Below are 22,246 nucleotides of genomic sequence, written 5' to 3' on the forward strand. Positions count from 1 at the left end.
TACCGTTACTATTGTACTATTCCTTTTTTTACTGTTTTAGTTAATGTTAATTTTAAGTAAATGTTTACCGCTGTACTATGGAGTCTGAGAGTAACGTAATTTCAATCCTGTGTATGTCCTGCACGTATCACAGATTTGACAATAAAGTAGACTTTGACTTTGAACTACCCCTCAGCAGGCTCTTCTTACCTGAAAAAAATGACTTTATTACAGAATTTCAATACTGCAGTGTCTGGGCTTTTTTGTTTGTTTGTTAGTCCATTTTTGTTTGTTTTAGCCTATTTTAGTATTTTGTTTTTAAATTATGTTTATTTCAGATGCATCATCTGTTTTATATATTTATTTTTATTTAACATTTATTCAACCAGGAGGAATCTCACTGAGTTACAATAACTCTTCTCCCAGGGAGTCCTGGCCAATATTTGCAGAACAAAACAATTATACACAATGACATACAATACTTCTATACACAACACAATTTCAGAGAGGGTAAGAAGCCTAGGTTTAAGACAGCTTGACGCTCATTCCAAACATAAGGCGCATACAGTGAGGAGGCACGAAATATTGTGCACCGAGCCGGGCCATTTTACCTCAATGTTGGAGAATAGAAATTGGCTGGTGCAAACCATTTAGAACAATGGCAAAAGTGACAAAGGGTGAAAGTTGTTCAAACCCATGAACTGACATGCTTTACATTTTCTGTTGGGTAGGCAAAACTTGCATGTACCTGTACATTGATGCTGTGAAATAATTTTTTGGTTCACATAGTCTGCCTCCATGGGTACAGATGGAGCCTTTATCCAGATGTGAGTACAGTCTATAACACCAATGACATTTGAAAATCCTAGAGAATTCAATGCGTTTTGAATTGAATGAATTTTAGCATGAAATAGTTGATTAAGATGAATACAAAGCACTTTGTTAAGTGCTCTGGATAAGAGCATCTGTTAAAGTCATATACATTTAACTCCAGTGCCAGCCCCCTACTGCCTGACCGGATAAGCCTACACCATGATGGACATTACTACATCTTTTCCTTTTCTTTATTTTCTTTCTGTCTAAATTGTTGTTGTTGTCATGGTGACCGGTGTCGGCCAGAGGAGGATGGGTTCCCCCCCTGAGTCTTGGTTCCTCTCAAGGTTTCTTCCTCATGCAAAAAAACTAGGGAGTTTTTCCTTGCCACTGTCGCCTTTGGCTTGCTCTCTGGGGGCTAGGACTCGCCACTTGTAAAGCTGCTTTGTGACAACAACTGTTGTAAAAAGCGCTATATAAATAAAATTTGATTGATTGATTGATTGATTGACTCCAAGTTACTGATCAAACCAACACTACTTCTCATGAATACATGACAGCTGTTCTGAAAAGGATGGGAAGGATGCCTCTGTGACCAGGGAATTTGATGAATATATTAAGGAAACGCTTAAGCGCAAGGTAAACCTTTCGAATTTCACGGCAGACCATTGCCTTACTAAGATGTTATGCATCCCCAACACTGTACAGAAATGCATGACTGGCAAAGAAGCGCAAAGCGATACAGACCGTTTGGGGTTTGGTAAGAGCTTTACTACGTCTAGTGGTCTTCTCAATATATGGCCCCAGTAATTTACAAAGATATATAATACTGTGTCTTCTGAACAAATAAGTAGTCATCTGGAAAGCCCAGTGGATCTGTCCTGTCCTGGAATGACCTTGGAGCTGGTAGCATGAATGCTCTGCACACTATACACGCTCCCTCTACTGGATTCTCTACAAATGGGCATGCCATGGTCAATCAGCCTTCAGCCTTCACTGTTAGCTGCTCTTTGATAGCCTACATTTTGGATTATTTGTATCACCTGTATGAAAATCTTGGTAAGGTAGTTGTCTGTGTCCATTTCCTTTTTGCACCATTAAGTTAACCACACATTTACATTATTTATACTGAACATATATAAATTGCAGAGTGATATGATTTGCTTGTAATTTGAACACAAAAGAGGAAGTATGGGGATAAATATATACCTAAAAGTATCTTCACCTAAATTACTCAGTATTAATAATTATTAATACTCAGGTACAAAGAATTGTATTTTTTGTGATATAGAGTTTATACTAATGTATGTTTCTGCACCATAACTGCGATTAGACACTGTATTCCATTTTACACTGACCTGAATTTGTGAAGATTAAACCAATACATTAAAATGTGCAGAAACCTCACTGATTAACAATGAATATGTACTCTTAAGATCGAAATATATATTGCATTTGGAAATATAATTATTACATTTTGATAATAATAACCTGCAATCATTCCAAACTAATAATTACAGTACTCAATTAAATGTATAAAGATATGATATTATATGCTACATCCACAGCAATTTAATGGATAGAACTGCAGTGGAACCTTGTTCCTCAATTCAGTTTCCCGGATGGCGAGACTGACATCACGCTGCTCAGCCAATAGAAGCGGTCCCGCTAAGCTAAGCCTCAACTCTAGCCTGGTACAGAGCAGGTTAGTTCAAACGTATATGTTGCTGTAGTAACTGAGCGAGGCTCAAGTCTAGCCTCTTTTGTGGAACCGAATTTGAGCAAAATGAGCCAGGCTTGTCTTAAAAAGCCCGGCTTACTGAGTTAGCTCGCTTCGTGGAATACCCCCCAGATCCTTGTTTCTTGTGTATGTGATAAATTACATTCTGCACAGTTACCTCAGGATATGTCAACAGAAAATAACAATCATAGAACAATATATATCTATAGTCACCATGACAACAGTTATCAAAAGTGCAAAAAGAGCAGAGCTCCTAGGTGTGTTAAACCTGATGTGATTCACTAAAATCTGTGCTCCTTATTTAAAAGGACGTCTGAGTTTAAGGATTTAGCTTTCTGCTAATTCAAAATGTTAAAAACGTTTGACTTTCTTCCTCTCTCTTTCATTTAGAGTGCAGGCACAGTAAGAAATGCACAAACATCTCCATCTTCAAGTAGAATCCATGTTGGGGTTTATTTTGGTCTGGAGGTCTGGCTGGCAGCTCTCAGGTGATCGGGAGGTTCTTCACAAACTCTCTTAGGCTCTTGTGGATATTGGAAGGTTGGGAAGCAGCGCAGTCCAGCAGCGCCGGACCCATGTGGACATGAAGGGCTTGGCACAGGTGGACAGTGGCCCCTCTCACGCTTCCACCCCTCCCGTGGACCGTACCACTGTTGCTGGAGGTCCCCAGGAGGTACCAGAGCAGAGGGAGCACCTTCTGCTCAACCAGTTGTGGCTTGCAGGGGTAAAGTTCCCTAACCAGCTCTATAAAAAGGACATTTAAAAGGAACAAAGATAAATAAATCAACCCTGGACAGCACTGGGTTATTACAGAAGCATTTTCTTAACCTAGAAAGGTTTCATTCAATTAAAGTGACAATATTTGGTAACTATGGTAACTCTCTGGAATGATTATTATCAATATTATAAATATTATTAATTAATATAGGAATTATAGTATTTCTGGTAAATCTGTCCTTTAACTACTGGGTCTGGGACTACACTGTGCATGCCCTACTGTAAATACAATGTGTGGTGCCACACACTGCCCTGTACTCGAGTATTTGTTTACAATATATGTCTACACATACATTTGTTTAATGAGTTAACATGGGGCATAGTGGATGGGATAAAAAATCCTCATCATGTATCCAAACATGAATCGCTACCTTGGATTTCAGAGTGTGGACAGTGTCCCTGATGGTTGCCAGGTCTTTGGCAGGGATGCACTTTTCCACCATCTTATCAAAGTCATGGTGGGAGGACAGGAACAGCAGGATACGCCGGCCCAAGCGCCTGAGACGAGGAACAGACCCCAAAACAGGAGAGAACCGTGAGTGAGGGACCCGTAACTCACAGCACACCAACCATTTATCTTACCAGGGTACAATTTTACAAGGCTGTCTGTGTCTAGAAAACACGATAGTCCTTCTATTACTCTACAATTTAGCAGCATTTGCTGACTTCAGGGTATCAGACTAGGAGACTAAAAGAATCAGCAAAATATTACTATCTGGGAAACTGAATAAGCTTTGTAGAATTCTCGTTCTGATCCCAGTACTAACTTGGTTTCTTGTGAAGAGTCCTGTGCCAACTTGGAGACTGCAGGAATAATTCGCGGTGTGACGTCTTTCGCCCCAGACAATAAGCGGCCAGCACCAATCTTCTCTACCAAAGTAGCCAAGTGCCGAGCAGTACACTTTCTTACTGCAGCATTCAGATTACTTTTGAGGAAAACAGAAGGAAAAAAATAACTATTATAATAATAGTAATAACTATTAATCCATCCAATCAATGTATACAGTACAACTTTTAGCTTCTATAAAGAAACTTAAAACCCTTATGTATGATCTAAGTGCACAATCAAATGATCATATTCTATTCGATTGCTTAGCTTGCACCAGTTAGTGTACATGTGTATTTTTAAACAGAAAATGTTTGTATGTCCTCTGTGAGCTAGCTAACTAGCCTATTTTTTAAGCATTGTGAAGGGCAGTTTGGATCAGCAGAGCGGAGATGGAACGCAATAAAAATAACATATAAGAGGATAAATAAATAAAAATATTGATATAGGCCAGGGCAATATTTTGAAAGAACATTGGAGAGGTAAAAACAGCAGCCAAAATTAGTGCTGTGTTAGCTTCTTGTGACTGTTGTTGCTATCTGAAAGCCACAGTTTAAAGCTCACTGCATGCTAACTGACCAGAGTCCTCCAGCGAGAAGGGCGTTCATGCTCCAAATGGGGGTGCAGTTCTGCACCATGCTGTCCAGAGCTGTGTCCACGTCCTGCCTGATGAAGCCATTGGACTCCGCTGCTTTGTGGAGGAGGACCTTAGCTGTAGCCTCCACTTCCTGGTCCATCCCTTTCTGCAGGCTGGAGTACAACTCCCTCAAGGACACCACCGCCATGCGGGACACGCCAGAGCGCAGGTTCAGCACCTGCAGGAAAGACGACGTTCCAGCTCGTTTTAGCCACATCCAACACTGCCACCGCCATCTTAATAAGTATAATCCACCACTGCAATGTGTTATGTAGGTGGAAATACCTTAATCACTAATTACAGTTAGATATGCCATCTGAATTTCAATTAGATGAGAAATGTTATCAAAAAAGAATTTCAAAGTACTACGCTAAATCTGACTTGACTTTGTCAGCAACGTGTACACATGTAATGTGTACATGCTGATGGCATGTTTGTATTCTGTCTATCCACTGATTTGTTTGCACTGGACATACACGGACATCAGTGGGTTGTGCCTCTTCGGTAATGGTAGACCTTGATCTGATTGTTCTCGTCCAGGCCGAGCTGGACCAGCCCATTGGTGGGTGGGGCAGCTGGGTAGCGTGTGAAGAGAGGCCTGGGCAGAGGTTCAGGAGAGTACAAGGGTGCAAGAGAGTGTGTGTGAAAATATGATGCATTCTGTTCCCGTACTGAGGGGGAGAGAGAGATTGTGAAAGGATACACATTTGGGTCTTTGCGTTGTGATTCCAGCCACCTTTTGTTGTCTTCAATCAGTCTCTGCAGCCTCTGGCTATCTAGCTCAGAGGAGAGACTACACACACACATACACACACACACACACACACACACACACACACACACACACACACACACACACACACACACACACACACACACACACACACACACACATAATGGAAAAGCACTGTATGAGTTCATCAATTTTCCTTTCAAAATCAACAGCAGCACTGACCCTGTGAGTGAGAGTGAGAGATTGTGAGCGAGCCTGCACAGGTGTGCAAGTGTGTGTAGTCACCTTGCTGGAGTGTATCCACTATATGCTCTGGTAGCCCTCATGGGATAGCGGGCACTGGTATCCATGGAAACTCCTAAAATCAGAGCAGTCTTAATACAGGTAGTGTGGTTTAGATTTAAGCTAATCTGAAGCAGGTCTCTACACTGCATCACACTTGCACTGGAAAAGATCGGCATTATCCAAGCACAGAAAATCAATGGAGGTCATCAACTATGCAAAAAAGGCTATAAATCCAGCAGTGACTGGTTTGTGCTTGAGGGAGAGGCAGAAGTTTTCTATTTGTATTTTAAAGGTTTTACGAGTGATGAAGAAATGAAGCATTAGTGAAAGTTACTGCAGCCCACTGAGGTGACCACTGCTCATCACTGCTAATGTTTGGGGTGTGTCTGTCTCTACGTACCAGGGAAGAGTTTGCTCCAGTGGGAGTTCAAATGAAGGTCAGACCCGTGTGTTTTTGGGACAGAACAGTGTAAGAAACTGTTCTGATTGGCCAATGAAGAGGAGGCGGGGCTTGGTGTCCATGCCCAGGACGGGGCAGGAGGGAAGGAGGAGGACGGAGGTGGCTGAGGGAGGGGCTGGACGGTCCTCCCAGTGAGAGATCCCAGTGCACCCAGCACTGTGTTCAGCTGGCCAGAGATCTGCTGCAGGTACTCTGCTAACTGCTGCACTTTCACTGGCACTGCATGTGCTGAAACAGAGAGGAAGACCAGGGTTTGGGTGCATTACTGCTAGAGAGATAAAAACATCAGACAACTATGAACCATCAAGACCAGAGTGGACTCTAGAGCTGCTTACAGTTGTGGGCAAATTTTTAGTTTTCACAGTTTGCTTCCTCAGTTTATTTTAAGAACCTTTTGTCAAATGTTTATGTGATATAATGAAGTACAATTATTAACAGTCCATAATTGTTTGTTGCTAAACTGCTCCTGAATCGTTGGGAGAAGTTGTTCTGGAAGGATGTTTTGATACCTTCCCTTATTCATGGCTGTGCTTTGCTTAGGCAACATTGGGAGTGACCCCACACTTTGATGATGTGAGGAGGCTCATAGCTGCCTCCTCTGTAGGAGACGCTCCTGTAGGAGACGCTCCCTGAAGCCTCCTTCATGCAACTTGAAGCACTCTCCCCAAAGTCCTTAGTGACTGGATAAATGGTTGATTGGGGTGCATCGTACAAGCCACACTGTCTTTGCCTGTGAAACCCTTTTGATGCAATGATGACTGAACGTGTTTCCTTGGAGGTGACCATGGTTAACAGGAGAAAACGTAAACGCACCACTACCCTTTTAAAGCAACCAGTCTTCTCTTCTAATCAGCATGACGGATTGATGTCAGCTGTCTTATCCTCATCAACTTTTTATCTCCTGAGCTAACGAGATCATCACTGAAATGATCTCCATTAACTGAAATGGAGGAGCCGTAATGCAATAATTTTGTATTGTAATTTTGTATTGTAAAAGGTCATTTTCATCACAGGGAATGACTTTGCAATTAATTGCAATTCATCTAATCACTCTTCACAATCTAGAATCAATACAAATTGCCACCATAAAAAAAACTATGGTAGTAAACTTTGTGAAAACCAAAATTAGTGCCTTCTCAAAATGTCTGCCCGTGTGTGCGTGTTGTGCATTCAGAGTTTGTCTCTCACTCGTCTCCTCTTGGCCATACTCGTCTCTGCTCGTCTCTGAGTCTCTGACATCAAATGAGACTCTCCGATCTCCCACCAGCCGCTCGCCTTCATCACATGACAGCTGAGAAAAACATTGTAAAGCCCAGGTAGGTATTAATGTGGGTTTGTACGTAAGTGTGTGGGTGCAGGCATACGCGTGTGTGTGTGTGTGTGTTACCTCCTCTGCCAGTGACGTCTCCAGCTGGCTGAGTCTCTCCTCTTTCTTTCTCAGGAGCGTGTGGTCCTTCTGGACCGTCTCCCTCAGCTTCTCCTGCTCACTCACCTCCTACAGCACAGGGGAGCAGAACATCTAAGAGGAACTACACTCATGCTTCCTACTGTCTCCTATCTGACCTGGCTACATGGCTGTAGGCACTGCAAGACCTAACGTGCTTAGACCCACCACGGCACTGAAACTAAAGTCTAAACTTTAAGTCTTAAAGTAGTCTTAAAATCTCTTAATATTCTCAGATAAAGGTCAATCACTCTCCTGGTTCAAATCCTACCTGAACGATCATTACCAATTTGTACTTGAAAATAATGAATGCTCATAAGGATCTGTATTGGGTCCCATGTTATTCTATTATATATGCTAGCAAGCATTTGTAGGCATGGTATTAGCTTCCATTGCTATGCAGATGATACTCAGTTATATATATCTTCTAATTTGGATGATGTCAATACTACTACCAAAACTGACAACTGCATCCAAGAAATAAAGAACTGGATGGCGTCTAATTTTATTCTTCTAAATTCTGATAAAACTGAGGTGTTACTTCTTGGATCCAAGACTGCAAGAAGCAATTGGTCGAATCTTCTTATTACACTAGATGGCTTTTCAGTAACACCTGAATCTCCTGCTAAAAGTTTAGGTGTCTCTAGTGATTTGGATCTTTCATTTTTCACACACATATGCAATGTCACTAATGCTGCCTTTGCAACTTCATGTAATATTGCCAAGCTGAGACATGTACTTTCGGTATCAGATGCAGAGAAACTGGTCCACAGTCTCATCAAGATTGGACTACTGTAACTGTCTTTTAATTGGATGGAACAGTCCCTGAAGAAAGTCCAACTTGCTGCATTTGAATCCAAGAGCCAGAGTCCTAACTAGGCCTTGAGAAGTCCATCACATTAGTCCTACTCTCTCAGCGTTGCACTGGCTCCTGGTTAAGTATCAAACTGATTTTAAAATTCTTCTGTTGGCCTATAAAGCATTAAATAGTCCTCCACAATATCCGAGTTAACTCACTGCATACCATAATCCATCTCACCTGCTGCTCTCTCAAAGCGCAGAAATGCGCTCAGCTCCGAAAACTACAAGATTACAGCCGAAGGCAGAGTAATGTCTCAGTACCCTCATGCCTGTGGTCACCTCCAGGCCCCTCCCTTTAGTTATGCTGCTAGGGATAAGCCTGCTGGAGCCACATGCTAAATCACTGGCACGTGTACTATATATATGGAAGTTTAATTTGATTTTACATATTTAACCTGCATTCTGTATCTTGACTACATGTTTCTACAAAGACAATTCCATAAAGGAGCTAGAAGATGCTCTGGGTTGCCAGTGGATGTGCTGATGCCGTGGATGCATGTGCCAATACGGCCAGCATCCTACCTGAGGCCCAGCATCCATATTGGAGAGACTGTGACTGCTCAGATAGACACAGGACTATAAATATGAACTTAAAGTTGCTGGGCCAATGGAGCATGGCTTCCCTTTTGGGTCTTGGTCCTCCCAAGGTTTCTTCCTAATCCGCCTAGGGAGTTTGTCTCTGCCACACTCGCCCCCGTCTTGATCATTAGGGATCTGGACCCATGCGCTCGTGAAGCTGCTTTGTGACACCATGTTTTGTAAAAAGCGCTTTATAAATAAAACTGACTAGACTTGACGGACCTGGCAGAGAGGCTGAGCAGAACCTCCTGCAGCGGACCTCTGCGGGCTGGGGTGGGCCGTCCTTAGTGCCGCTTGTCTCGCTCTCAGACAGCTGGTCTCTTTCTCTAAGAACTGTCTTGCTCTCTGCAGAGAAACACCTTCACACGAGATATACTCCTGCAAGCTAGAGAGAAAGAGAGAGAGAGAGAGAGAGGAGATTACAAACGAGTATATAAACATATGATAAATACATACAATCGGACAGCCTCCCTCCCCACCCACACACACTCCCCACATACTCGTCTATGCTGCTGTGGTTGTTGTGGGAGGTGGGCACAGGGGAGAGAGGAGGTTCCATTTCCTCCACTCCGAGGGAGCCCTCCTTCTCTCTGCTCTTCTCCTTGCTCTCCTCCTGTTTCTTCCTCTCCAGGTTATCGTCTCCATGCTCTCTCTGCTCCACCTCGCTGACAGACACAAACCACACCAACACAGATCTGTACATTGTACACACTCTGTGTACCGTGTATTTGTGTCACCAGAGACCAGTACTGACTCGGTCAAAGCTAGTGTGTGTGTGTGTGTGTGTGTGTGTGTGTGTGTGTGTGTGTGTGTGTGTGTGTGAGTGTGTGTGTGCGTGTGTATATTATCTAAACCTTCAGCGCATCGACAGAAGTTGGTATACGTATACATTACCCAAGTCTTCAGGATGTGTATTATAGCATGTTTGTGTGTATATGGGGGTGTGGGTGTGTGTGTGTGTGTATATATGGGTGTGTGTGTGTGTGTGTGTGTGTGTGTGTGTTACCTGAGCCTTCTGTGGAGTTCATCACATCTATCCTGTAGAAGCACTGTATTGCTCAGTAGCTTCTCTCTCTCCTCCATCATCCTTCTGCTCTCCTCCCTCTCCCTCCTCCTTCCCTCTCTCTCTTTTTCCAGCTCCTCCCTTTCTCTCTTCCTCTCATCTCTTAGTCTGTCCAGCTCCGCACGCAGACTGTCTTGTTCTCTGAGGACACGTGAGAGAGCCTGGGACACACACACACACACACACACACACACACACACACACACACACACACACAAAACCTAGTATAACAGTTCACAATGACACACACACACACACACACACACACACACACACACACACACACACACCTGGGGGACACACACAACCTAGCATAATAGTTCACAATGACAAACACACACACACACACACACACACACACACACACACACACACACACACACACCTGGTCATACACTCTCAGATACACACGCACACACACACACACACACACACACACACACACACACACACCTGGTCATACACTCTCAGATACACACGCACACACACACACACACACACACACACACACTCACACACACTCACACTCACCTCTATCCCCTTCTCAACATCATCTTCTTCCTCACTCAGCTGTTGTCTCCTCTTCTTCAAATCTGCAGCCTACAGACCAACAGTACGAACACACAGATCATTTTATCAGGCAGCTGAGTGACTGGACTGAAGATACACACACATGCATGCACGCACACATACACACACTCCAAACTTGACCTATTCATTTTTTTCCTTCAAAACAGGTCATTGACTCAGTTAACTTCTCAGCACAAAGAATTTGGAGTAGCACACACACACCTACACACACTCAAATAAAGCAGGTAAAGTACCTGAGCATGGAGTAGCACACACACGCCCACACACACACACTCACACTCAAATAAAGCAGGTAAAGTGTAGCAATTATGCATTTATAGGTTACATGGTATTATACTCCCCCTTGTGGTTAGGTGGGGGATATAGTTTACAGGGGACTTGAATAAAGTGGAGCTTCATGCGTGCATCCAAATATGACTCTCCGTGTCTATCATTTAGTTAGAAGTAACTAACACTACATAAAGTACCTGAGTTTGGAGTAGCACACCCACACACACACACACACACACACACACACACACACTCAAATAACGCAGGTAAAGTACCTGAGTTTGGAGTAGCAGTTCCTGACTTTTGAGCTCTTTGGATTTCATGTCCAGTTGCTCCATCATCTTCTGCACTTCTAACTCCTAAACACACACACAAGAAAAACAAACAAATACAAACAACTCTCACCGTCTTTATACACATAAACACCCGACTGGGTCCGGCAGAAGAGGCGTTTTTGCGCGTGCGTATCGTGTGGGTGTGGGATCTTACTTTCTGCATGTGTGTTTTGTGGGTGTGTTGGAGCTGAGAGTCGAGCTGTAGTCTGAGCTGATCCAGCTGGGATGTGTGTGAATCCTGCATCCTCTCCTTCTCCTCCAGATGAGCCCTCAACAAGCGCTCCCTCTCCACGCTCTCCTGCACACACACCGTGTGATGAACACACGTTGGCTCGGCCTCTCAGGTGATCACTGAGCTGTGAGTAAATAAATTCTCCCTACTGCACCTCCTCCAGGTGCTCGTGTCTGAGGGTGAGGAGCTGCTCCTGGTGCTCCTGCGACAGCTGCTCCAGCTTCCTGCTGTGCTCCCTCTGCACCTCCTCCCTCACCTCCTGCAACAGACCAGACAGCTGACCACACTCACACACACACACACACTCCTCCTCTCTCTTTGTCTTTTCTTCCTCCACGTCCAGCTCAGTCTCCTCTGCCACGCTGCTCCTGCTCGCTGTCCCGCGAACCGTCTCCGGCCTCAGCCAGCAGAGGGCGCTATTGTTCTTCAGTGGCTCTTGCAGTCCACCAGAGGGTTTGGAGAGTGAGGAAGAGGATGGAGGCGAGGAAGGCTCCAACATCATCCTGTAACACCCAACAGTGTAATGTTACCAATCATGACACACACACTACTCACAAAGTTATAGACATGTTTGGCTTTCAGGTGAAATTTATGGAAAACGTTCACACCTCAGTGATATTATACAGTATCTTGAAAGTAGAAACATGCAATTGTGATTTCCTCACTTAAAACAATTTATCGAAACAAAGTCAAATTCTCCGAGTCAATTTGCTGAACTTGTGAGCATTTGTGCATTCTGACTTAGAAGTCACACAATCTGACTGCACAACAGAAGTAGATTTAAGATTAAATATGAAAATGTTCATGGACGATGTCCAAATTTTGAACTGAATTGAAGTTGAATTATCAAAAGCTGTGTGTGTCTATGCATGTGTGTGCGTGTGTTGACCACATTCTGGTATCAACAGCATTAGTGAGACCAACCTCTCTGCCACTTGTGGTCTCATCTTCTCATCTTCCTCTCTCTCTCCATCTTTCTCATCCTGAGACTAACAGACGAATGGATAAATGGATGGATGGATGGACGGAAAGGAAGAAGACAAAAAGAAACACTGAAAGAAAGAAACACTCTGGCGCATGACTTCAAATAAAACCCTAACCTCAAATAAACTTTGAGGTCCCCTCACTTATACCACTGCTATAGTGTTTGTAGAGAAAGACAGACAGACAGAGAGAGGGAGGGAGGGAGGGAGAGACATATAGGAAGAGAGGCAGTGTGAGTGTTAATGAGTACCTGCAAGGGTGGGTCAGGGCTGTGGTCTCTTAACGGAGCGAGATCTTGGCGTTCTGGTTCGGATCTCTCCTCCACAGGAGCACTGCCACTGACTTCACTGTCCTGCTCATACACAGACAAACACACCAACACATGCAAACACATATGCATGAACATGCATGTACAGACATTCACAAGATCATTGTGTGTGTGTGTGTGTTTGCGAAAGGTAGAGCAAGGTGCTACAGTAACACCAAGATCACGTGAGCACACACAGTGATGTTAGTGGCGCTGTATAAATGTGTGTGAAAAGCTGGGAACATAATGTGTGAGTGAGGGAGAGTGAAGAACATCGTGGCCACCTCATACTGCAGTCCCCCTTTCAGGATGTCCAGGTCCAAGTGTATGTTCTGCAACAGGTCTGATGACCCTAGCAGACTCTACGTACACACAAACACACACCGCAACACGGATACAGAAAATCATTCCTCATACTTTACTGCACTGTAAAGACTACAAAGGTGACAGTGAGCTAAAAATCAGAGCATTATATTCTAGCGGGTGTTTTCACCTCATGGACAGACGCCGCCTTCTGCTCTTCATCCTCCTCTTCATCCACCTCCAGATCTGAATTAAATATGGGCGGAGCCAGACTCTCCAGCTGTCGTCCTCTTAGCGAATGCAAATTTGCTCCGGATACATCCTAAGATACACACCATCATACGCTCTGCACCTCTGCCATGAACTCAGACCTCCATCACTTCAAAGTCAATTTGGTAAAAGCTAAACTTTGCAGAGGAGTGACGTGTTCTTTTACTTCCAGTGACGTATGTAGGGTTTGTTCTTACGCCACCTTATACAATGTATACAATGAGGTTTCATTCCCCTACTAGAGGATATAGACTGTACATGTTCACCCCTACTAGAGGATATAGACTGTACATGTTCACCCCTACTAGAGGATATAGACCGTACATTTACCCCTACTAGAGGATATAGACCGTACATTTACCCCTACTAGAGGATATAGACTGTACATGTTCACCCCTACTAGAGGATATAGACTGTACATGTTCACCCCTACTAGAGGATATAGACAGTACATGTTCACCCCTACTAGAGGATATAGACAGTACATGTTCACCCCTACTAGAGGATATAGACCGTACATTTACCCCTGCTAGAGGATATAGACTGTACATGTTCACCCCTACTAGAGGATATAGACTGTACATGTTCACCCCTACTAGAGGATATAGACTGTACATGTTCACCCCTACTAGAGGATATAGACCGTACATTTACCCCTAGTGAGGACTTTAAAGGATGAAGGTCTGTGGAGTTGCCCAGGGAACCTCGCAGTCCTGGAACTGAAAGGTCACACATCCCTCTCAGTGGAGCCAGAGGAGCCAGCAGCTGAGAGACAGTGATAGAGTGAGTGAGTGTGTGAGTGAGTGTGTGAGAGAGAGAGAGAGAGAGAGAGAGAGAGAGAGAGAGAGCTTTAGCAGAATGGCACACACAATTTAGCTTTCTTTCTCCTTTCTGCTCAACTTTAGGCGACTGCTGTCCTAAATCTTTTGATATACTTCGATGAGAAAATAATTGTTCAATTCATTTCAGTGTTATTAGAAACACAGCAGTCAAGAATGTGTAGAATGGAAGAGAAAGTGTGACAAATATAACTGCTGTGTAACAAAATACATTTTAGGGTACACAGATCCAAACTCACTCTTGGGGCCTTCAGTCCCTCTGGTTCCTTCTTTTTTTTCTCCTTCTTCTTCTTCTTCTTCTTCTCCTTGTTCTTTGTGGTTCCTGTGGAGGCGGAGCCTGAGATGGCAGAGGCAGTCCGGCCGTGGTGAGCACGCTCCCGCTCCTGGGCCACTAGTTGGCGGTAGTGCTCATCACAGGGGTGGTCCCAGGTGGACTGGCCCGTGGAGAAGTTGAAGTAATAAACTTCTCCAGTCACATCCTGACTGGAGAGTAGGAAAGGGAGACAAGCTCATCACATAGATAAACACACACATAAAAACACCTGACATGTAGACAAGCCTAGGTTCTCCAGCACAGGACTGTCCACAAAGGTGTCAACAGGACAACATCTGAAACACTGAGTGGTGCTCTGGGTCTCATTGCTCAGATTAATAGTGCCAGAAGGCCAAGTCTACAAGCAAATCTGCTGCATAGAGTGATGAAATATTCATTTTATACTTTGCAATTGTTAGTTTCGGGGACAACTAACATTAAATATCTCCTGGATCTTGTGTGTTTTATCTATGAAGGTACTGACACCACTGTCACACCTGACAATAAGGTCATACTTTCCCCCAAACCATTTGAATACAGAATCCAAAAATGATTTCATATGTTAAAATGTGTCTGATCTTTCATGTCACATCAAACTCCCCAACTTCAAAAATCCTCTTCTGCCTGTTATATTTTCTCTTGCCCAGTCTTATTTCCCAGTCAAATTATTCAGTCTTCTCCAGACTTGCAGTTCCATGGTCTTAAAAAAAAAGTTGGGCTGTCTAATTTGCTCATCTAATCACCTAGGTCATAAGTGATTTAATGCCCACTTCTTGCAAGCTTTCAGAGAGTCCATGTGACATTATGACACTCACAATAAAGTCCTGATGCATCCTACTTATATAAATGGTATTTAAAATTATAACTGAGTTACAGGGGACAAAGGGCCTTGGTACGTCAGGTAATCGAGAACCTGAATGAACGAGCCAGCATGAATGAGACGTAGAGTTCTTGGAATGGAAGCCATTCCTCAATTAAGGGCACATTAGAGTATGCTTGGATTTTTCTAAAAGGAACCAATGCTCACACCAATGCTCACTGCTCTGTGTGTAAGGATAAGAAAACTGTTTCATTATGGGTGACTGTATGAGAATGAGCTTGTCCTACCAGGGTTTCCATTCAGGAGGTAGTGGGGCTACAGCCACCTCTCTGGCCAGCCATAGGAGCTCTGGCTCCCTCTCAGGGTCAATGCCAATTTGTCTGGCAAAATCATGGATATCTGAGGAGCAATACAGATAAGAAGAATATACCCACAATAAGTATGATATTTTCAAATCAAGACAAAATCCCACAAATTCAAATATTTAAGTCCATAATGCATGGAGATTGATTCTATGTTATAAAGTGTAGCTATAGCTTGGACGAACATACAGGAGTCCCAACTGGAACTGTGTTGTTAATATTATTATTATATATTATAATATTATTATATATTATTAAGTTATTATGTCAATGTTATAATTTAGTTTTTAAATGATGGAACTGTTGTAGCTTGTAGACTTTATCAATGGTGGATATTAAATGATACCATTTCAGTAACATATATTAAAGTTCAGGGCCGGAGTTCAGGGCCACTTTTTCAGCCTGGGAGTTTCATGCCCAAAATTATTTTTCCATCCCAATCGGCCCAAACTAGAGATTGACATGAGCCGGCCCATCGAGAATCCTCACAAATCTCCCGATTAGCCACTCCGGCTCTGTTAAAAGTTTTATCCGGGGTCCTAAACTGTAACAGGTAGTATGCGACAGCTAATGTACCTTGTTCAGATGGGATATAATTCTCATCATAATCCTCTTCCAGGATCAACTGGTCTCCAACTGGTCTCTGAAGGGCATCTGCTGTCATGTTGATTGAACATTAAGAAAAAGATTATGAATAACAGTGCAGTAGACAGATCACCTCGCCATATTGTCTCTAAACTCTCCGTGGTACCGTTCGCTAGGCTAACCTAACTAACTAGCCAATAATAGAATTCCATAGCAATAATAGCGTCCATAGCAACCGTAGCATTCCACACAAAGCAACGTTATACCCAAAATACCCAAATACCCACCATCAGGCTGGAGGTTGACTGGATCCATCTGTCTCAGGACCTCGCCTTGAACATGGGGCTGAGCAAGGTGTCTCTGCCTCTCCATGTCAGGGCCTAAATGCAAAACACCAACCCAGGGCACAGAGGAATGTGTACTGTTAAGATCATCAGGTCTATAAGAAGGGCTACAGTGCCATTTGAATTCATTACAATGTTGAAGAATATGTCATGTCATATTTTCTGATAAAACTGATGTTTTACTGGTCAGGTCATGTGCAGAAAGCTGATGGTTCTGCACCTCTGCCAGACCTTACAAACAAATGTAATAAATGTTTTTTTCTACTTCATCATGCATGATTATTTGGTTTGTTGAATACGCATGTAATCCTTCAGTGTTACACAGTACCAGTGTGGAGTGGTCCTTCTACAGGGGTGTTAACATGGCCGACATCTGAGGGTCCCGCCGTCCTTCTGTGAGGGAAGGGTGCTGGTCCACAGGGATCCGTGTGGATCACTGTCGCTTGGGGGTTGTAGGGTACACCTGAAAATCCCACAGCAGGTAAAGTGAAACCCAGCACGCCTCACAGTGAGGCTCAAAAACCTTGTAAGTGTTTCCCAATGAACAAGTGATTATAAGAAGGGCTATGGTGCCATGTGATGTCATTAGAATGCTTAAGAATTTGTGATGTCATGTTAGAAATCTGTTTCTTTTTAAAAATGTTTATTTTTATTTGCTTTTTCCATGGTCAAAGAAATCAAAGATATAACCCATGCTCCATTAATTATATTATCCTGTACATATGAAATAAAGATCTTGACAGTCATCAGTAGAATAAACATACTAGAATAAACATGTTATTTTTCTGAACCTTAGAAACCTACTACATAAATGTGTATATTTAATTTTTTATTATTATGAATAAGCCTATGGAAATCCATACTCATAAGAACTAAATATACTGTCTTACATAGAAGTATAAAATTATGTACAGTATATGAAAATGTATTTTTCTCACCATGAGTGGTAAAACCTGGTGTGTCTATGAAGTTCTTCTGTTCCTGCCCAGGCCTTGGCTGGTCGGTTCTCCTGTGGAAAAAACTCATTCTCAAGAAAAAAAATTAGAAAGAATAGAAAGACAGAAAGATATAGAACAAATAGAAAGATCTGCGATTGTAAATTAGATATTATTTGTAAGATTTGTAATATTTGTAAGTATTGTAAATCACAGCAAAATGTCATGCGACTACTTCTCAGCTTTTCAGCATCGAAATTGAAATCCAAACATTCCACCTTCCCAACCAAACATTCTAATCCAAACATTCCAAAGTTGAGTAGCACGTCATATCACAATTTCCTATTTTTTTAACTAAAACACCAAATCAGCCAGGCTGCTACAATAACCTGATGCAGCCTGGCTTGTACCCAAAGGGTTCATACCAGAGACCGTATATATATCAGTAGCGAACCGTGACCATTAAAAGTGGGCCCCACTTTCCTAATTAACTGCAATAAAAAAATAAAAAAAAAACTGAGACGACAGTACAGCTTTAGAAACGCAATAAACAATAATATCTGTACTAGATAACTTTTTAAGCAAAATAAGGTTCCAACAAAATAAGGTCCACAACTCCGTGTTCCTCCTTGTAAACAACTCGCACGTCAGCTAGCGTCACCACAGCGGGCGGAAATTATCATACAGTTAAGCCCGCCCACTAAGAGGGAAGATATGATTGGTCAATTTTACTGTCATTTGAAACTAGGTGCACGCGCCACTTCCTCGTTTGGTGTAAGGATGTAACCATATTTCCGGTTGGTATGCGGAAGTACAGATGTTTATGGCCGAGTCTATGAAATTCACAAGGTGCCTGTTGGAGTTACCGAAGTTTACCGTCAACGATGTGCGTCGTATTGTCAGAGCATCAAGTACAACGCCACAGAGTACACTTGAAAAGGGTTTCAAGTTCTACGTTTCATCCTACCTCTGCAATTTTGAAGGTAAGTGGCTGACGCTAGTTAGCTAGCTAGCCTGAGGTGGCAGTCTAATGAAGTGATGTTGTTTTTAGTAACGAACCGACCTGTCCTAGTACTAGAAATGCCTTTTAAAAACATGTTTGTATTTCTGATGGAAGTATCAGGCAAAAGTAAGGCTAACGAGATAACAGTGAGGGCTCACTGCTACAGATCTATGAAGAAAACAGATACGCCACACCAGCTGAGAGTTGGACTGGTTAAAATGACACGAGTTCTGTTCAGTGTCACGTTCAAAGTTCTATTGAACAAGTTCAAAAGTTAGTTCAACACAAGTTCAATCTTTTATCCTTGCTCTTACTTCACGTAAGCTGTGATAGCCATAGGCATTGGTTTTCAAAGCTTACAATGGTAGCCAAATGCAGAGTAGCTGAGTGGGAATCATTAGCAGTCTGTTTTGCCTATAGTAAACAAATGGGAGTTTATTTTACAGTTCGAGCTATTGTTATCTACCTCTATGACTCAAAAGCAGAATATAGTCCACCTCAGCTATTCTTCAAACTGCATTTTCTAAAATCTGTCAATCTGTCTTTCAAATCTTTTATCTTAACTTCTTTATTAACATATGGCTTCAACACTTACACCATATTAACATATTCTGATAACACTCTTCAAGAAGCAGTTGAAGTAAAACCTGCACTGTTCTGTTGTTGGTGGTGGAAACAACAAAATAATATAAATATAAGTAGGCCTGTTTCACTCCTATGTGTAAGCATTTAATCTGGAGTGAAAATGAAGTTTAAATCTAAAATATATTTTATAGTTTATAGTTGCTCAGTGAACTAGTAGATTGAACCATGCACAACACAGTAGAATAGAAAGACAGTATAGCCAAGTGTTTTAAGAGTGATGCAAAACAGCACAAACGTTACATGAGACAATAGACAAGTGACATTCACCACTAACAACATGATGGGACAGAAATTGCGCCTATTGACATTGCTGAAGTCTTCTTTTCAAGATATTACATTTTGCCTCTTGTGTATTTCAGATGACATTACGTCATTCAATGCCAGTTGTGCTCATTAACAGCAACTGCTCTTGTGTTGCTGGTTGCGGAATCTGCAACCACTTGGTTGCATTGCTTTTACAGACTGCTCATTATTCTGAATCTGGCATGTCTGTCGTGCCTCCTGTCCTTTCATGCACACAGACAGAACAGAAGTGGCATAAACCACCAACAATGGTTTGTCTTATTTCATTATTTAATGTTAGTTAATGTATCACAGTCACTTTACTAACACCATCTTTTAAATTAATAGGGGGTGAAGCCTGGACCCGTGGATGCCATGGTTGTCCTAAAGCCAAAACCAGGTGCTACTACAGCCAGTGGAGTTAGGTATGTAGTACCAAATTTAATAGGCAGATTACAGTGTGTGGTAAAAAAATAAATGCTTTTGATCATCTGATAAGACCCTGTTCTCTTCAAAATTTAATTTAGCCTCGTTGTACTTCAGATGACATGTGATATGTGATTCACAATCAGTTGTGCTGGTGAACAGATTACAATGTGTAAAAATAAATGTTATTCACTCTTCTTTTAGTACACTTTTCAAGGGCTACAGAGGTGAGCTCCCACACCGGGCCACCCTCAATCCTGGACCAGTCTACGCTGGAATGAAAGCAGATTCTCTTCCACTCATCTGCACAATGAACATCTCTGCATTCTGTAGAAAGCCTGGCAGAAAGGATAATCCGAGGGACACGACAAACAGCACACATGAAGGGGGGACTTGAAATGGAAACGGGGGCCTTAAAGGACTATGCAGTTCTGAAAAACTTGAACTTGACCCACTTGAGCGTCCATCATTTGGGCTTGTTGAAATTAAGTGCCCAAATGCACAAAGCTATGTAGACTGCAAATTCCTCAAAGTGGCACAAGGCCTACACAGATTGAAGGAGAGCCATTGTTATTATTGGCAAATCCAGGGCCAGTTATTGATTACTGGTATGCAGTGGTGTGATTTAGTTATCTGTGCCCATGATGATATTTTTGTGCAGCGAGTTTACAGAGATAGCAGTGTATTAGAAGAGGTGAAAAGGAGGTGTCACATGTTTTTCTTTAACACTTACATGCCAAAATACCTCTCTATGCCCAAGCAATAGAAAATCATAATGAACTCATGAACAATTAAAACAAATTCAAATTATTCTGTCAATTGTATTACTATTGTATTCATTTCATTTTTACAAATACAGTAAAAGTTAAGAAATACATAATGTTGTATTGTGTTGTCAATTTTACATATAAAAGTGAAAGCATTTTATACTATTTATCATATTGCACTGTACCTTAACATTGCAGCCAATATTTACAGACTAGCATGACCTAAAGCAGGGGTCGGCAAGCTTTTTGACTCGGAGCCACAAAAGCAAAATAATTGGAAATTTATTTCAGTGACGATGACATGTCACTCAAGCGAACCGAAACTAAATACTGGACATTTGTGAAATTCCACCCGAACATTTTTTAAGTCTCAAAAATAATATACGTAAATTAAATACTCATTAATTCTATTCAAAAGCTTAGCTGCAGCTAACTCTAACAAAAGCTAACTCTGGAGCCGCGGCTTGCCGACCCCTGACCTTAAAGGGATCATTTTAAGGTTGGAGAAAATATAAAATAATAATAAATCACCATCATTCACATTACATCATCTGTCTAATTCTGGATTGAGATTAGCCATTGTTTGCCCAGGCTTTTACCAAGGGGCCATTTTGATAATTCACCAAAAGACAGGCAACAGTAAAAAATTTGGTTTATGCTCCCTGTGATTGAAAGGGGGCTCACTGTGCTGAATATTTTATGTTCTTTGACTCTGCGAATCACACGCTCAACATGGACTCTCAGTCTTGCAATGGACTGTGACGTTCTGATCTCTGACCTAGACAGTTGAGCTCTCTTTGACAGAAACGTGGGTATGTGGACTTTGCATGGAACGCAGTCTTCAACAAGGAAACCCTTGTCCACCATGATGGCCATAGATGGGTCAAGGAGGGCCACAATGCCAGACTGCTTTAAGATCTCTTTATCACTGATAGCACCTTGATAAAGAGAAGACACAAAGGTCACTGCGCCATGAGGGGCTATCCCAATCAACCCTTTGAATGTACAGTGTGATTTATAAGTGGAAAACACTTCACTCTGGAGGAGAAGGGAATTTGGAGTTTGACATCTCAGTTCTGTGCAATCTAAAATTATTTGAGTGTCAGCGTAGTCCTGAAACACATCTGGGAGGTGAGTTTTCACAGTGTCCACATCTAACCAAATAGAAACAGCTCCCAATACAGTATAAAGGAAGTTGGCCCAGGTGTTAATAATACGACTAACAGTTGACCGATGTATTCTAAATCTGTGGGCCAAATCCTTTTGCATCAGTCCCAATGACAGGTAGTTCATGAAGAGAAAAAACTCATCAATTGGTTGAAGAACCTGGGGAAAAAATACATTATCCTATTGTCATATTACATTATGACTATCAAAACTTCTTTTGATGTAAAGATTAATTTGAAAATGATGACATAACATGCTTTGTATGGAC

General features: G+C 42.2%; 2 protein-coding genes across 2 annotated transcripts; both read right to left on the bottom strand.

The window, feature by feature from the left end:
• Positions 1-384: 384 nt before the first annotated feature.
• Positions 385-4,990, bottom strand: LOC143485513 (TOG array regulator of axonemal microtubules protein 1-like). The gene is made up of 4 exons (XM_076984961.1): positions 4,716-4,990; positions 4,078-4,236; positions 3,682-3,808; positions 385-411 (listed from the first exon to the last, which is right to left on the bottom strand). Exons 1-4 carry the CDS (start codon positions 4,988-4,990, stop codon positions 385-387), a joined length of 588 nt encoding a protein of 195 aa, XP_076841076.1.
• Positions 4,991-15,745: 10,755 nt separating this feature from the next.
• LOC143485514 (uncharacterized) lies at positions 15,746-18,338 on the bottom strand. Its single transcript, XM_076984962.1, has 5 exons — positions 17,692-18,338; positions 17,082-17,216; positions 16,697-16,789; positions 16,401-16,481; positions 15,746-15,861 (listed from the first exon to the last, which is right to left on the bottom strand). The coding sequence occupies exons 1-5, from the start codon at positions 17,777-17,779 to the stop codon at positions 15,746-15,748; spliced, it is 513 nt and encodes a 170-aa protein (XP_076841077.1). The 5' UTR covers positions 17,780-18,338.
• Between the last annotated feature and the right edge of the window lie 3,908 nt (positions 18,339-22,246).

This window comes from Brachyhypopomus gauderio, unplaced genomic scaffold (assembly GCF_052324685.1).
Source record: "Brachyhypopomus gauderio isolate BG-103 unplaced genomic scaffold, BGAUD_0.2 sc34, whole genome shotgun sequence".
Taxonomy (NCBI): Eukaryota; Metazoa; Chordata; class Actinopteri; order Gymnotiformes; family Hypopomidae; genus Brachyhypopomus; species Brachyhypopomus gauderio.

Excerpts from the sequence above, each read along its gene's own strand:
- LOC143485513 (XM_076984961.1), bottom strand. The coding sequence starts at position 4,990 with ATGTGGCTAAAACGAGCTGGAACGTCGTCTTTCCTGCAGGTGCTGAAC. Across the intron at positions 4,237-4,715 it reads CTTCTCGCTGGAGGACTCTG|TAATCTGAATGCTGCAGTAA; the intron begins GTCAGTTAGCAT and ends TTTCCTCAAAAG. Across the intron at positions 3,809-4,077 it reads GACTCTTCACAAGAAACCAA|GCGCTTGGGCCGGCGTATCC; the intron begins GTTAGTACTGGG and ends TCCTCGTCTCAG.
- LOC143485514 (XM_076984962.1), bottom strand. The coding sequence starts at position 17,779 with ATGAGTTTTTTCCACAGGAGAACCGACCAGCCAAGGCCTGGGCAGGAA. Across the intron at positions 16,482-16,696 it reads AGTCAACCTCCAGCCTGATG|CAGATGCCCTTCAGAGACCA; the intron begins GTGGGTATTTGG and ends TCAACATGACAG. Across the intron at positions 15,862-16,400 it reads TTATATCCCATCTGAACAAG|ATATCCATGATTTTGCCAGA; the intron begins GTACATTAGCTG and ends ATTGCTCCTCAG.